Here is a 14,639-nt window from a genome sequence, read left to right as displayed (position 1 = left end):
ACAAAACTTGGATTTTGTGTCTTACCCAGGAAAGTTATACCTATCTTGAGTTAACAAAAAATATTCCATATTTTCTTATAATGTTTTGGTGGTGATGTTCATTGCATTTATGCTTTTTAATCCACTGGAAGTTTACTATTTTTAGTTTTACAATTTATCTTAATCTACTATATCCAAATATTATTTTTAATGTGTAATCAGTATAAAAATTGAAAATGGGATAATTTATATGTCTAGTTTTGGATACCTGTCTTCAGAAAGTTTATTTTTGTGTATGGTGTGAGGTTGGGATCTAACTAGTATTTCCCAAACAGATAGCAACTATCCTAACACCACTTACTGATGGGCCCCTCCTTTCTCTGCAGGTCTGAAAAGCCATCTCTGTGATATACTAAGTTCCCCTTTGTACATGGGTTTGTCTTTGTGCTCTATGGCATTCCATTAACCTTTCTGTTCGTGTCACAGTGGTACACAGTATTAACAATAGTAGTTGTAGAGCATTTGGCTCTCTTGTAGATCTGGTTTCTGTTTATCTCTCTCCTTTTTAAAACTTGTCTTGACTATTTTCCCATCCAAATAAATCCTAGAGCCATCTGGGCAGGCTCCACAGGCCAAAATGTTGGGATTTTGATTAGGATTGCAGTGAAGCATAGATTAACCCTTCTGGATGGTCAGAGTAGGGATTGTTGTCTGTTTTATAGATAAGGAAATCAAAGTCCAGAGAGGGGCAGCTGGGCTTGGTGGCTCATGCCTGTAATCCCACCACTTTGGGAGGCTGAGCTGGGTGGATCACCTGAGATCAGGAGTTTGAGAACATCCTGACCAATATGGTGAAACCTTGTCTCTACTAAAAATACAAAAATTAGCCAGGTGTGGTGGCATGCACCTATAGTCCCATCTACTCAGGAGGCTGAGACAGAAGAATTGCTTGAACCAGGGAGGCAGAGGTTACGGTGAGCCAAGATCTCACCACTGCACCCCAGCTTGGGTGACAGAGCGAGACTTGGTCTAAAAAAAAAAAAAAAAAAAAGAAACAAAGTCCAGAGAGAGGAGGTGATCTGCCCAGGATCACTTAGATGCAAGTGGGTGGAGCAGATGGAGGATTTACCCCTCATCTACTGGATTGGTAAAAGCCAGTGCTTGTTTACTGAGCATCTGCTCTGTCTGTGTGAACCCAACAGTGTGTGTGGCCTGGGGATGCTGAAATGTCCAGCCTCCCAGGGGAGTTGGGGGCATCTCCCCCAGGAGCCATAATGAAGGTGTGTGCAAGGCACAGTGAGGCTCCCCAGAGGAGGGGACCACAGTGGGTCAGTGGGGGTTTTCTTGGCCATAACAGAGGTGGGGAATGGTGACCAAGCAGGGGAACAGCATGTGCCAAGGCCTGAAGCAGTGACAAGGCCTTCTGGGCCATCCTGCCATGCTGTATGGCCTCTCCCTTCCTGATCCTCCTGGCAGTGACCCCTCCCCTTTCCCTCTTTTACCCACCCTCACCTGTGGACAGACAAGGGGATGTGGCCTTGCCCCCATACTACCAGCCGGAGGAGGACGATGAGATGCCCTTCATCTGCTCCCTGTCGGGGGACAATGGGATCATGGGCTGCCATGAGATCCCCCCGCTCAAGGAGCAGGGCCGTGAGTGCTGCCTGTCCAAGGACGACGTCTATGACTTTGGGGCGGGGCGCCAGGACCTCAACGCCAGCGGCCTCTGTGTCAACTGGAACCGTTACTACAATGTGTGCCGCACGGGCAGCGCCAACCCCCACAAGGGTGCCATCAACTTTGACAACATCGGTTACGCTTGGATTGTCATCTTCCAGGTGAGGCTGCTCAGGCCTGGGGCCAACCTGGTCCTAGAGTGGGCAGCTCTGCCTGGTGGGCAGGGCTCTGTGCTAGGCATTTGCCACCCCCTATCTCACTGAAACCTGCCCAGCTTGCTGGCAGAATAGGCATTATCGTGCCCATTTTATAGACAGAGAACCTGAGGTTCAAAGAAAGGAAGCAAGCTAATTGACCACAGATGATGTGAGTATTAAATGGCAAAACTAGGATCTTAACCCAGCTCTGGGTGACCCCAAAGCCTGAGCTCTTTGCAGAGCCCCAGGTTGCCTTGGGCCATATGGATCCCAGCAGGGAGGGCTGTTCAGAGAGGAGAGGCAGGATTCAAGCTCTGTTGGAGGGATTGGCTGACCAAGGCCAGGATCATGGGGTAGGAGGACATTCCCGGTGGGGACAGCCTGAGCAAAATTCTGGTGCAGGGAGTGCCAAGTAGCTAATCTGGAGTCAGTAAGAAATGTTTCTCGCCTTGTCACCCAGTGCACATAATACACACACATTCACAAAGCAGCGCTAGCCTCATGGTGTGCAAAGCGCTTGTTGCATGACCCCACTGCACTGACTGTCCTGTCAGCCTACAGTCTGCAGAGGATAGGCTGGGGTTTGTGTAGGGAAGGAACTAGGGCAGTGGACTTTGGGTGTATTGCTTGGCCTCTCTGTGCCTCAGTTTTCTCATCTTTAAAATGGGGTAGTAACAGCCCCCCTCACCTTGGGTGGCTGTTAAGAATAAAGCAGATGGCGCACTCAGGGCAGCCAGCCCTGTGTGCAGAGAGTGCTGAGTAGAGGTTACCTTTCTGCTGTCCTCGGAAAGAAGGGGCAGGAGCAGACGGGGGAGCTGGGAATTCCCTGAGGGAGTGGTGGGAGGGCCGAACTCTGCTGCCTCCGCTGCCCTGCGCTGCCTCCACTGCCCTGTGCTGCCCTGCACTGCCCTCCGCTGCCCTAGGCACTTTGCTCTGGGGGAGCGTCAGGATCATTTGTTCAGAGCTGCAGGGTGTGAGGTGATGGCAACAACTGTGTTTTGGAACTGTCTGCCCAGGAGGGTGGGTGGCTGCTCTGGGGGTCCCACTCTGTGCATTTGCCAGAAGCCAGCAAGGACCTACAGTTTGTCTTTCCCAAGGCTGCTCCATCCCCCAGTCTGGGAAGGAGTTGGGGTGGGGTGGGTGGTGACAGAGTCACACCAGCCTCATCACAGTGCATACTACCAGGCTTCACCGAGCTGCACCCCAGCCCTGCCAGGTGGGCTCCCCACATACAGAAGAAGCAGCTGAGGCTCAAAGAGGGTGGGCGGCCCAGCTGATAAGCTGGAGCAGGGGAAGGCTCCCTGCTTTTCCAGCCCTCCCGCTGGTGTGGTAGACCAGAAGGACCAAGGTTCAAATCCTGGCTCCACCCCTTCCTGGCTATGCGACAGTGGGCAAGTGCCTTCCCCTCGCTGAGCCTCAGTTTCCTCACCTGTATAATGTGATGTGCCTTGTCCAGCCCCTGTGAGAGGGACTCGAGGCAGCACGTGTGATGAGTTCTGGCACACAGTGGGGCCTCTGTGTGGGGTGCTGCCCGGGCTACGGGCTTTCTGATGGGCCAGCCCTCTCTGTCTCTCTCCTCTGCGCACGGCAGGTGATCACTCTGGAAGGCTGGGTGGAGATCATGTACTATGTGATGGATGCTCACTCCTTCTACAACTTCATCTACTTCATCCTGCTTATCATAGTAAGTGTCAGGGAGCCTGGGCTCCTAGGCGCGCTCAGAACCTGAGGAGGAGGGTCTTTGGGAACCCCCAGGGAGCCTCTCAGAGCGAGGCGAGCTGGGATGAGGGAGCAAGAGGGGCTATTTCTCAGCACCGCCGGGCAGCAGGTGATTGAAGGGGCTCATCAGGGGTGGCTGTCGGAAGCATCCATCACCTTCAATTGCTGTCATTTCTCATGTCTGGGCACTTACTTCCCCACCGATGCTCTGCTTCTGTTTCTCTGCCTTGTATCTCTGGGATACACTCTTTGCATGACCTGAGCCCGAGGTGCAGCCTCAGACTGGAAGCTTCAGAAGGGCTTCCAGCTCATGCCTGTTTTCCTGGACAGGGAAGACAAGATGCCTGGAGACTGAGCAGGGTTTGGAGGGAGGTCGCCTGATGGTGATCTGGTGGAACTCCCTGAAATTCTCAGAGGGACTCCCATCTCTTGGGCAGCCCTGCCTTGTTGGGGTAACCTAGAGATGGAGGTGGGCCCACCTGCCTCTTCCTGGCCAGCCCCTCTTGCCTGCACCCGCACACAGTCTCCCCAGGGTCAGCTCATCCACCTCGTCATGCCTGACTGAAGCTTCAGCACAGCACAGTCCCCAAAATGTCAAGGTGATTGACTCCCAGGAGCCGCTGCTGAATCCTGCTGTTGCGAGGCTGGGTTCTCTGGCTTCCTGGTGGTGGGAGAGGGCACACTTGACCCTCCAGGGCAGTGCCCCATCCTGGGCTGGCAGGACCTTGACCTGGGGACCCAGGCCAGACCGGCAGGTGACCGGAGACTCCAGTGCTTTCTTGGGGAGGCTGGAGCCTTGGACCTATAGGAGATGCCCCAGATAAAAGGAGAGGGGCCAGATATTCAGCATTGCCATCCATGGCCTTGCATACTCATTCACTAGAACATTCAGGAAGCCCACACTGCACCAGGCCCTGAGCCAAGTGCTAGGAACAGAGCAGTGAGTAAGGCCCAGCCCCTGTCCTCAAGGAGCTCACAGTCTCTTGAGAAGATGGGCTGACAGCAGTCAGTGACCATACGGCATCTTAGGTGCCATGATAGAAGGGAGCCCAGAGAAGGCTCCCAATCCAGCCTGGAGGAGGGATGGGGAGGTGGGAGGCTTCTTGGAGGAGGTGATGCCAGAATTGAGCCGTAAAGACTCAGGAGGTCAGCAGGGAAAGAGCCTCTTGGGCGGGGGTGGCTCACAGAGCCCCTGAAGCTGGTGGGGATACTGTAGTGTGGGAGCCACAAGCCACTGAGGTTGCAGGAGGAGACTTCGGTTCCCAGGAGGGGCTAGAGGATGCTCCATCTGCTCTTGCTGTGGGGTTCAGGGTGGCTAAGGGTGCGGATGGGGTAAAGCGCAATGCTCCCCAAGCTCATTGTGAAATGGGGGACAGTGACAGCACCTTGCTCCTGGGCTCTCAGGAGGGTTAGGTGAGACAGAGCCTGAAGCCTGCATGCCCTTGGCACACAGTGAGTGCTCAGTACATGTGCTCTGCTACTATTGCGGCTGCTGCTGTCGGGTCTCAGGCGGCCCTGTCACAGGACAAGGAGTGCTGGCGAGAGGCGGAAAGGGCTGAGTTTTTCCAGGCGCTGGGAGGGGTTCACAAAGCAAAGTCAGGGCAAATGCGCTTCTATGTCACCTGCAGGGTCACCTCCCGTGAGGACTCTGAACACCAGAAAGGTGAGGGGTACTTGGCCTTCAAGCCCAGGCTGTAGTACTCCTTTACATTTTTATTTTTATTATTTTTATTTTATTTTAGAGACAAGGTCTGGCTCTGTCGCCCAGGCTGAAGTGCTGTGGTGCAATCATAGCTCACTGCAGCCTTGATCTCCTGGGCTCAAGCGATCGTCCCCACTCAACCTCCTGAGTAGCTGGGACTATGGGCACGCACCACCATGCCTGGCTAATTTTTAAATTTTGTTTTGAGACAGGGTCTTGCTATGTTTCTTAGGCTGGTCTCAAACTCCTGGACTCAAGTGATCCTCCTGCCTTGGCTTCCCAAAGCACTGGGATTGCAGGTGTGAGCCACGGCCCTGAGCCCCCAGTGCTCTTTCTTTCTTTCTTGTCTTTTTTTTTTTTTTTTTTTTTTTTTAAGACGGAGTCTTGCTCTTGTTGCCCAGGCTGGAGTGCAATGGCCTGATCTCGGCTCACTGCAACCTCTGCCTTCCGGGTTCAAGTGATTCTCCTACCTCAGCTTCCTGAGTAGCTGGGATTACAGGTGCACACCACCACACCTGGCTAATTTTTGTATTTTTAGTAGTGACGGGGTTTCACCATGTTGGCCAGGCTGGTCTCGAACTCCTGACTTCAAGTGAATCACCCACTTCGGCCTCCCAAAGTGTTGGGATTACAGGCCTGAGCCACTGCACCCGGCCTCCTTCTGACTTGAAAAGTTCTTGGCTCATCAGGTCTGAGCCTTCTATTTTACAGATGGGGAAGTGGAGGCCGGGAGGGGATGGAGGCCTGCCTGGGTCGCCCAGGGCAGCAGCTGCAGAGGCAGAGGCGGGTAGGAGCCTGACAAATGTGTGGTCCCAGAGGGCAGGGCCCAGCCCTCTCTTCCTGCGACCCTCACACAGGCCTGGTGCAGGGCAGCTCCCCAGGAAGTGCTTGTGGACGAGGTGACTGAGACAAGGATGGGAGGCCATCTTCTTACCCGATAGGCAGGGGATTTTCCCAGAGTCCTCTGGGCCAGTAACCCTCCCAGACCCTAGCTCCTCAATCGTCGTTGATGAGGCTGCAGCCGGGGAGAGCCTCCTGGCAGGCACCTCCGAGGGGGATGAAAGCTATCTGCTCTGGTTGGCTGGCAGCCAAGTTCACTCCCAGGCTCAGCAAATGCTGGGGAGGGGGCTGTGCCCTGAAAGCCTGGAAACTGGAGAGGAGCCCCACTCCTGGAGCCATCAGGCCACGAGGAGATGGGATCCCCAGTGCCAACCGGGGCAGCCTCTCCCCCTCCATTTCCTGTAAGCACATATAAAGCCATGTGAAAACCCCGAGGGACCTTCTCTTTTCTCGTCTGGGGTCCCAGCTGAGGCCAGATTCTGACCAGAGAGAAGGCAGGGCTGGGCAAGGACTCGGGGCCTGGGAAACCCGAAACGGACTGTGGCCTCCCTCCCTGGGCTCAGTGCAGATGTCCCAGGCGGATGGGGGCCAGGCCAGGGCCTAGGGGTGTGAGGGGAGCTGGGCTTTGAAGCAGATCCCAGTCGGGCCTGGGGAGTTGCCTAGGCCGTTGCCTTCTCCTGGAGTGAGGCCTCAGCGATCTTTTCCTGTCCCCATCTGTGTCTGTGCCTGTGTCTCTCTGGGCCCCTCCACCTCTCCTGCCTCTTTCCCTGTCTCCACTTATCCCCTGCATCTCCCCTCCCTTGTGTCTGTCCTCTCTGAGCCGGTCTCATTTTCTTTGTCATTGCGTCTGTGTACCTCGCTGTCTCTTTCTACCTGCCCCTGCTCTGGCCTCTGTGTCTCTGGTTGGTCCCTGCCCCTCCACCTTGCTTAATTTCTGCCTCTGTACCTGCATCTCCATCTCCGTCTCCATCTCCCCATCTCCCTCTGCCTCCCTCTCCCCATGTCTCCCTGCTGTCCCCACCCCATGACTCTGCCTCTCTCACCCCTCTGTCCCCTCCATCCGTGTCCCTGTCCCTGTCCTCTCCTCCCGTTGGTCACAGGTGGGCTCCTTCTTCATGATCAACCTGTGCCTCGTTGTCATAGCGACCCAGTTCTCGGAGACCAAGCAACGGGAGCACCGGCTGATGCTGGAACAGCGGCAGCGCTACCTGTCCTCCAGTACGGTGGCCAGCTACGCCGAGCCTGGCGACTGCTACGAGGAGATCTTCCAGTATGTCTGCCACATCCTGCGCAAGGCCAAGCGCCGCGCCCTGGGCCTCTACCAGGCCCTGCAGAGCCGGCGCCAGGCTCTGGGCCCGGAGGCCCCGGCGCCCGCCAAATCTGGGCCCCATGCCAAGGAGCCCCGGCACTACAGTAAGTGGCCCTGCATCCGACACGGCACTCAGGCACTGCATGCCAAGTGTCGCTCCTTTCTAGCACGTCCAGCAGGCCCAGCAGCCTCCACATTCCAGGTCTTCACTTTGTGCTCAAGTGTTTCCTTCACAGCCCCCAGGGAGCTCTGTCCCCATCTCTGCCTGCCCTCTCCTGGCACCTGTCAGAGTCTGTACTGGACTGGGCCTGGTGCTGGGTGGAACTCAGCCTTTCCCTGGAGGCATTCGATCCCTGTGTGTGTGGAGATAGCAGCTCTGCACCGGGAGCCACACTTGAGAGGAATGAACAAGTGTCTGTCCTCAGTCTTGGGAAGCTCAAATTCTTCCCCTGCTGCAGCCCACATCACTCCCTTCTCTGGGTTCCTTCTGCTGTCCCCTGCTTTCCAGCACACCCGAGCAATGACCCTGGGTGCCTGGCACAAAGGGGCTGTGGGTCTGCCCCCTCAAAGCTGTGGCATGTTAGGGACTCATGCCACCCTGTGCTCTGTGCTTGCCCTGGGGCTGCGGGAGTTACACTTTTGTTTTTTGTTGTTGTTGTTGTTGAGACAGGGTCACCGAGGGAGTACAGTGACACCAACACAGCTTACTGCAACCTCGATCTCCTAGACTTAAGCCATCCTGCCGCGTCAGCCTTCAGAGTAGCTGGGACTATAGGCGTGCACCCCCGTGCCCGGCTAATTTTTAATTTTTTTTTTTTGTAAAGATAGGTCTCCCTGTGTTGCCCAGGCTGGTCTCAAACTCTTGGGCTCATGTGATCCTCCCGCCTTGGCCTCCCAAAGTGCTGGGATTACAGGCATGAGCCACTGCCCCTGGCTGAGGTTATGCTGTTAGGCTTGGAAGGGGCTGCCCTGTTGGTTGCCTCATCTGTTCCAGGAAACAGTCCTGAGAAAGGAGCAGATAGTAATATTATCCCCACTTTTCAGATGGGAAGACTAAGGGTCAGGGAGACGAAGGGAGCATCTCAGAAGCCAGCATTGCCAGGCTTTGCAGGGGCCTGCCTCCCCTGGAAATGATCACTCGGGAAGAGGCAAGCCAGGGCCACAGAGGTGGGCCCTGCCCCCAGCCCCCAGCCCCAGCGCCACTTCTCCCAGTTGGCGCCGAGAAGGAAGTCAGCAGGCATGGGGACTGTGCTTGAGCAGACGCGGGCCTCTGCAGGCCTGTCTCCTGCCTGTAAAGTGAGGACAGGGGCCCCCAGCACGCAGCGTTAGCAGCGGGAGTCAGCCACCCCAGACCCTGCTCTGGAAAGCCCAGTCCTTCCAGCCTTCGTGGTCTGGGAATCGATTCTTGGGAGGCGAGCAGAAGAATGCACGCTCAGAGCTGCCGCCCACCCATCCTTGGGTGCCAGCCGTCCAGGCGTGGGCTTGGAGGAGGCCCCAGGTGGCCCGTGGGCAGGGCCGGCATGCGGATACAGGAGCCGGGGCCAGGCAAGGCTGGCACCGGTGTTGCTGGAGGACGTGGGGGAGAAGCGTTCACTCCAACAGGCTTCCCGCGGCCGCCTAGCCCCCTCTCCTGTCACCTGTGCCCCCTTGCCCCTGCGCCTCCCCTCTGCCCTGGAAAACAAGAGTTGGCAGCCGCCCCATGTCCAGGTGGGAGCAGTGAGCCGGCACGGGGAAGGGCTTTGGCCTGTCCTCCGGGGTGAGATGGGACTGGCCACTGGGCTCCTGGCTGCCTGCTCCGGCTCCAGAGGTGGGAACGAGTCAGGGGTGCTTATTTGGGGCTTGGGAGGCAGCTGGAGGCAAGTGTGGAAATGAAGGGCAGGTGTGACATGCTTTTCTTTCCCTTTCATGTTACTTTTTTGGCTTATACAAGCAAAATGTGTTTATTCTAGGAATACACAGGAAAACACAAAGAAGAAATTAAACCAGGCAGAGAGAGGCCTCTCTGGCACCTCTTTGAGATGGTTCACAGATCACATAACGCAGTCCGAGGCCAGCCCAGGCTTCTCCTGTGATTCTGGGGCAGCAAAGGGATGAAGTTCCCTCTTCCCAGCGGGCCTTCGTGCCCGCTGCCCCCACCTCCACCCCTTGTGTGGAGGGAAGCCCCAGGGGCTTCTGGAGTGAGGGTCCGCCCCTGCCCCAGGGCTCCATGCCTCCTCCCCTCCCTGGGAAACAAACCTCCCCTCCCCACTCCCCACCTGCTGTACGGACAGGAAACTTGAGAACACCAAGGCCACCGTGGCCTCCTCTGAGGGGGCCCGCCCCCACATTGGCCTGGCTCTTTCAGAATCACATTTAGTTCCCAAGCTGCGTGACTGGGGCTCTGAGTCTGTCCTGTGCTGACCCAGGGCCTGGGCCAGGAGGGATGGCCGGTCAGCATGGACACGTGCCCTGCACCGTGCTGGACCCATCATGTGCCTTAAGGGAGAGAATCCTCCTATAGCCTGCATGGTGGGCGTTCCTGCCCCCACATCTACAACAGGGGTGGACAAAGCTCAGAGAGCTGCAGCCGCTTCCCCGGGGGTCCCCCGCCCTTCCAGGCTGGGTCAGCTGGTTCCAGGCAGACCTGTGGGCCTGGGAGCCGAGCGCACTCAGATGTGTCCCCGGGTGGATTGGACCTGGTGTGGGCAACAACTCTACACCCCTCCCGTTTGCTTTTCAGAGCTGTGCCCGCGACATAGCCCCCTGGACGCGACGCCCCACACCCTGGTGCAGCCCATCCCCGCCACGCTGGCCTCTGACCCTGCCAGCTGCCCTTGCTGCCAACATGAGGCCGGCCGGCGGCCCTCAGGCCTGGGCAGCACCGACTCGGGCCAGGAGGGCTCGGGCTCCGGGAGCTCTGCTGGTGGTGAGGACGAGGCAGATGGGGACGGGACCCGGAGCAGCGAGGACGGCGCCTCCTCGGAACTGGGGAAGGAGGAGGAGGAGGAGGAGGAGCAGGCGGATGGGGCGGTCTGGCTGTGCGGGGACGTGTGGCGGGAGACGCGAGCCAAGCTGCGCGGCATCGTGGACAGCAAGTACTTCAACCGGGGCATCATGATGGCCATCCTGGTCAACACCGTCAGCATGGGCATCGAGCACCACGAGCAGGCCAGTGCAGCGCAGCCAGGCTGGGCCCGCAGGGGAGGTGTGAGGGCCCCAGGACCCTGGCCAGGCCTGGGCAGCCCCATGCATGTCCCTTGGTTTGTGTATCTGTCCCCTGAGAAGTGCTGGGCTGAGCTGGGTCCAGTACATCCATGCGACCTTACTGCCCAGCCAGGGCCAAGCTCAGAGGAGGGAAAGGCTGGGGTGTCTGCTGAATGAATGATGAGTGAATGAGTGAAGCTGGCTAGGACTGGGCCTCTCTGGGACTCTTTTCCTCCTGAGCTGCTCGGCCTGGACACCAAGGCAACCACAGTGCATCCCCTGCCAGTCCCTGCAAATCTGACTTCTATTCACCTCTCCACCTGAGCCCTTCTGTTTTCTTCTTTAAAAAAAAAAATTAACAACAAAAAAAAAGAGAGACAGGGTCTTGCTCCGCTGCCCAGGCTGGAGTGCAGTGGCACGATCAAGCAATACTGCCTCTTCAGCCTCCCAAGTAGCTGGGACTACAGGCGCACGCCACAAAGCCTGGCCACCTGGGCCCTTCTGTCCATTCTCCCCCAAACAGCTGGGGTGATTTTCCCAGAGGGCCAGTCTGGTTGGGCTCTTCCCTGCCTCAAAACTTCTGTTGCTCCTCATTGCCCTCAGGACAAAATCCAGACCTTTCCACTACCCTCAAGGCCTTTGTCTCTATCACAACGTCCCTTCACCAGGCCAGGGTGTCCTGTCCTCTCCAGTGACTCCACCCCATATAGCCCCATGGCGCTGAGGGTGAGTGGCCCCGTGGTTGTCCTGTGTGTCCTCCCTGCATGTCCCTCCTGTGTGCTGGGAGCAGGGAGGACAAGGAGGAGTGGGTGCTGAGCTGAACAGTGTGCCCCGGGCCCCTGGGCCATCATGGGACTGGCCGGCTCCAGGGATAGTACACAGGGGAGGGGACAGCTTCTGGGAGGTGGTGGGAGCTGGGGGATGATGTGTGTGTGAGGAGAGCAGGGCCTCCGTGGGGATGCAGGAGGGAGGGGCAGTGGGGTTAGCACGGATGCCTCAGTCCACAGGCACCACCCAGGGATGACAGCCTGGATGGCAGGTCTGGTCCTGCCCCATTTGGAAAAACACCATTTTCCGGCTCCTGCCATCCACCAGCCCCTGGATGGGGTGGCTCCCTGAACCCACTCCCCAGCTATGCGAAGGATCCCACCTAGTAGCTGGTGACCCTGAGGCCCAACGGGGGGGATGTCACTGGCCCGAGGTCCCGCCGCCAGCTGGGGGCCAGGTTTGAACCCACTTCTTTCTGCGGCAAGACTGACGCCCCGAGTGGGCTGGGGATTTCGACGTACTCTTTGCTTCCCTGCGGCCTTCCTTCTGCGGAGGCCCTGCATGCCGCAGCCCATGGAGTCGCACTTGCACCTCCCTCTTCGTTAGCTCACCAAGCACAGGCTCCATTCAATTTACTTAAATGGGACCCCCGGGGCTGCCTTGACACTCTATTTGGAGCTGCTGGTTTGCCAGCCATTCTGGCTTAATTAAAAAGGTCTCTGGGGAGGGCTGGCGGGAGGGCTCTCTGCAGGGGGAAAGCTGGTGAGACAGGGCCCCCAGGACCCCCTTGCTTGGAGTCCTGCCTCTGGCCAGTGCCTGGCCCAGGCCTGCGGAGGAGCAGCATTCCTGCCGAAAGCCCCACAGGGAGTGAGTACTATAGGGCTTGCTCCAGTCTCCAAGTGGGGCAGCATCGAGGGGGCCGGCACAGCTCTGCTACACTCAAGCCCTGGCACTGTCCTTGCCAGGGGCTCGCTCGAGCCAGCTGGTGAGGGCCAATTTCCAGACGCTCGGGAATTTTGCAAGCCAGTGATGAAAGAGTTGGGCGCTTGAAATTGGCCGTGGAGGGAGTATTTACACCATGGAAAATGGCAGATGTTACACATCAGGGCTGTTTGCAGAGGCCTCTTTGCCAGGGTACAGCTGGTCCCTGCCTTTTCACCCACCCCATCCATATCAACACCACGGCCAGGGCAGGTCCAGCCTCAGGCCAGGCCATGGTCCCTGTCCAAGCTTTCTCAGGATCTGCCTCTCTGGCCTGTCCTCCCTCCCTCCTTCTGCCACATTTGTTTGAACATGGTTTCTAACCTCGAATCTGGTAGAGCCATTTTTTTTTTTTTTTTTTTTTTTTTTTGAGATGGAGTCTCACTGTGTCATCTAGGCTGGAGTGCAGTGGTGTGATCTGGCTTCACTGCAACCTCCGCCTCCCGGGTTCAAGCAATTCTCCAGGCGTGTGCCACCCCTCCCAGCTAATTTTTAGTAGAGACGGGGGTTTTGTCATGTTGGCCAGGCTGGTCTTGAACTCCTGACCTCGGGTGATCTGCCTGCCTCAACCTCCCAAAGTGCTGGGATTACAGGCGTGAGCCACTGCGCCCAGCCAGGTGGAGCCTCTTCTGGGAGCAGTAGGCTTCACGTGGCTCCCTGACCAGGCTGAGAGATGAGAAACGCTGTTCCCACTGTGCGTCTCCTGTCTGGTCACAGAGAACACCTGATTTCCTCATCTACTAAGCAGATGTCTTTCCCTCATAGGGACAGGCCACTATTTACGGAGCGTGTACTGCAGGCCAGGCCCTGTGCCAGCATGGTGCCAGTGAGTCCAGCCGCCCTCAAGGCAGGGATTATTACCTCACCCCTCTCGTACCCTTGGAAGGCTGCTGCTCGGGGAGGCAAATAGATCATATAATGTTTGGGTTTCAGTCCTGGTTCTGGCCGGGCTTGGTGGCTCATGCCTGTAATCCCAGCACTTTGGGAGGCCGTGGCAAGAGAATCACTTGAGCCCAGGAGTTCAAGACCAGCTTGAGCAACAGAGTAGGACCCCGTTTCTACAAAAAATAAAAAAATTAACCAAGTGTGGTGGTGCATGTCTGTAGTCCCATCTACTTGGGAGGCTGAGGTGGTGGGAGGTTTGCTTGAATCCAGGAATTTGAGGCTACAGTGATTGGTGATCATGCCACTGTATTCCAGCCTGGACAACAGAGCAAGACCCTATATCAAAACAAACAAAAAATTCCACATCAGCCAAACAAACCAATCCTGGTTCTGCTGTTGACTGGCAGGGTGGCCTGGAGTGTATCACTTGCCTTCCTCACCTGGCACCTCCCATCTGTAAATGGGTGCATGGATCCCCCCACACAGTGGCTAAGAGGGTTGACTGCATTGTGGGTGCAAGGATCCCCCCACACGGTGGCTAAGAGGGTCGACTGCATTGAGAACCTGGTACTTAGTAGGTGCTCATTGATGAGTCACTGCTTCAGAGTCTTGTCTGAGTCTCACACCACCACCCCGGGGTGCGTTTACCATCCTCTGTCTGGAGCCTCAAAAAATTAATTAAAGTAAGATTGAGGAGGAGGATGAGTCTCTGAAATGTCCTTCATCAAGCAGCTCCAGTGGCAGCCATGGTTGCCCAGGCTCTGCGCAGGGCTTGACAGTGGGCCCGCTGGTATTTTTGCTCGACTCCCTCGGCTCCCAGACAGTGCTCGGCGGGAAATGCTCCACCCCCATGTTTATTCTGAGCAGCCCTGTCTGAGGTGGTGCTCGCAGAGAGAGGTGGCCCAGGACTTCCGAGGGGGGTGCAGGGAGAGAAGGAGAGAAGGAGAGGGTGGGTGAACTCCCTCAGCCCTTCTCTACAGGGGAGGCAGCATGGGAGGCCTTGCCCTATACCCCATTCTGGCTGGCAGGGAGCTCTGTGACACTGAGGGGCAGGAGGCGAGGGTGTGACATCTGTGAAGTGGAGCAGAGTGACCCTGGGCCTGGTCACAGGGTGCTCGAATGACAGGTTAGATTGCAGGCACTGAAGCCTTTAGGGTGGCCACTGCTGCTGGAATCATGGGGGCATTACCCAGAGAACAGCTTACTCATCGAGCTTCCTCATGGCAGCAGATGCTGTTTCTTGCAGGGCCTGGCCTAGAAGGAGGGGATGGGTGAGGTGGGGGTCGGCCAGGCAGGGGTCTGTGTGTGACTCATGAAGTGGTGAAATGGGGCTGAAATTCCCACCTCTGGGTAGCCCAGGCTGTGTGGCGGGCAGGTGGGACAGGTCAGCCGGGGTGGC

At 57.1% G+C, this 14,639-nt stretch overlaps 1 protein-coding gene across 1 annotated transcript in view; it reads left to right on the top strand.

Moving 5' to 3' along the window:
- CACNA1I (calcium voltage-gated channel subunit alpha1 I) overlaps positions 1-14,639 on the top strand; it is a 119,621-nt gene that overhangs the window by 71,180 nt on the left and 33,802 nt on the right. The window contains exons 6-9 of the mRNA XM_025399228.1: positions 1,502-1,817; positions 3,445-3,537; positions 7,215-7,527; positions 10,143-10,570. Of these exons, the coding sequence (XP_025255013.1) occupies positions 1,502-1,817; positions 3,445-3,537; positions 7,215-7,527; positions 10,143-10,570 (1,150 nt within the window). The remainder of the gene's footprint in view (positions 1-1,501; positions 1,818-3,444; positions 3,538-7,214; positions 7,528-10,142; positions 10,571-14,639) is intronic.

This window comes from Theropithecus gelada, chromosome 10 (genome assembly GCF_003255815.1).
Source record: "Theropithecus gelada isolate Dixy chromosome 10, Tgel_1.0, whole genome shotgun sequence".
Classification (NCBI taxonomy): Eukaryota; Metazoa; Chordata; class Mammalia; order Primates; family Cercopithecidae; genus Theropithecus; species Theropithecus gelada.
Note: the sequence above shows the minus strand (reverse complement) of the source record. Positions and strands in the feature narration are given on the sequence as shown.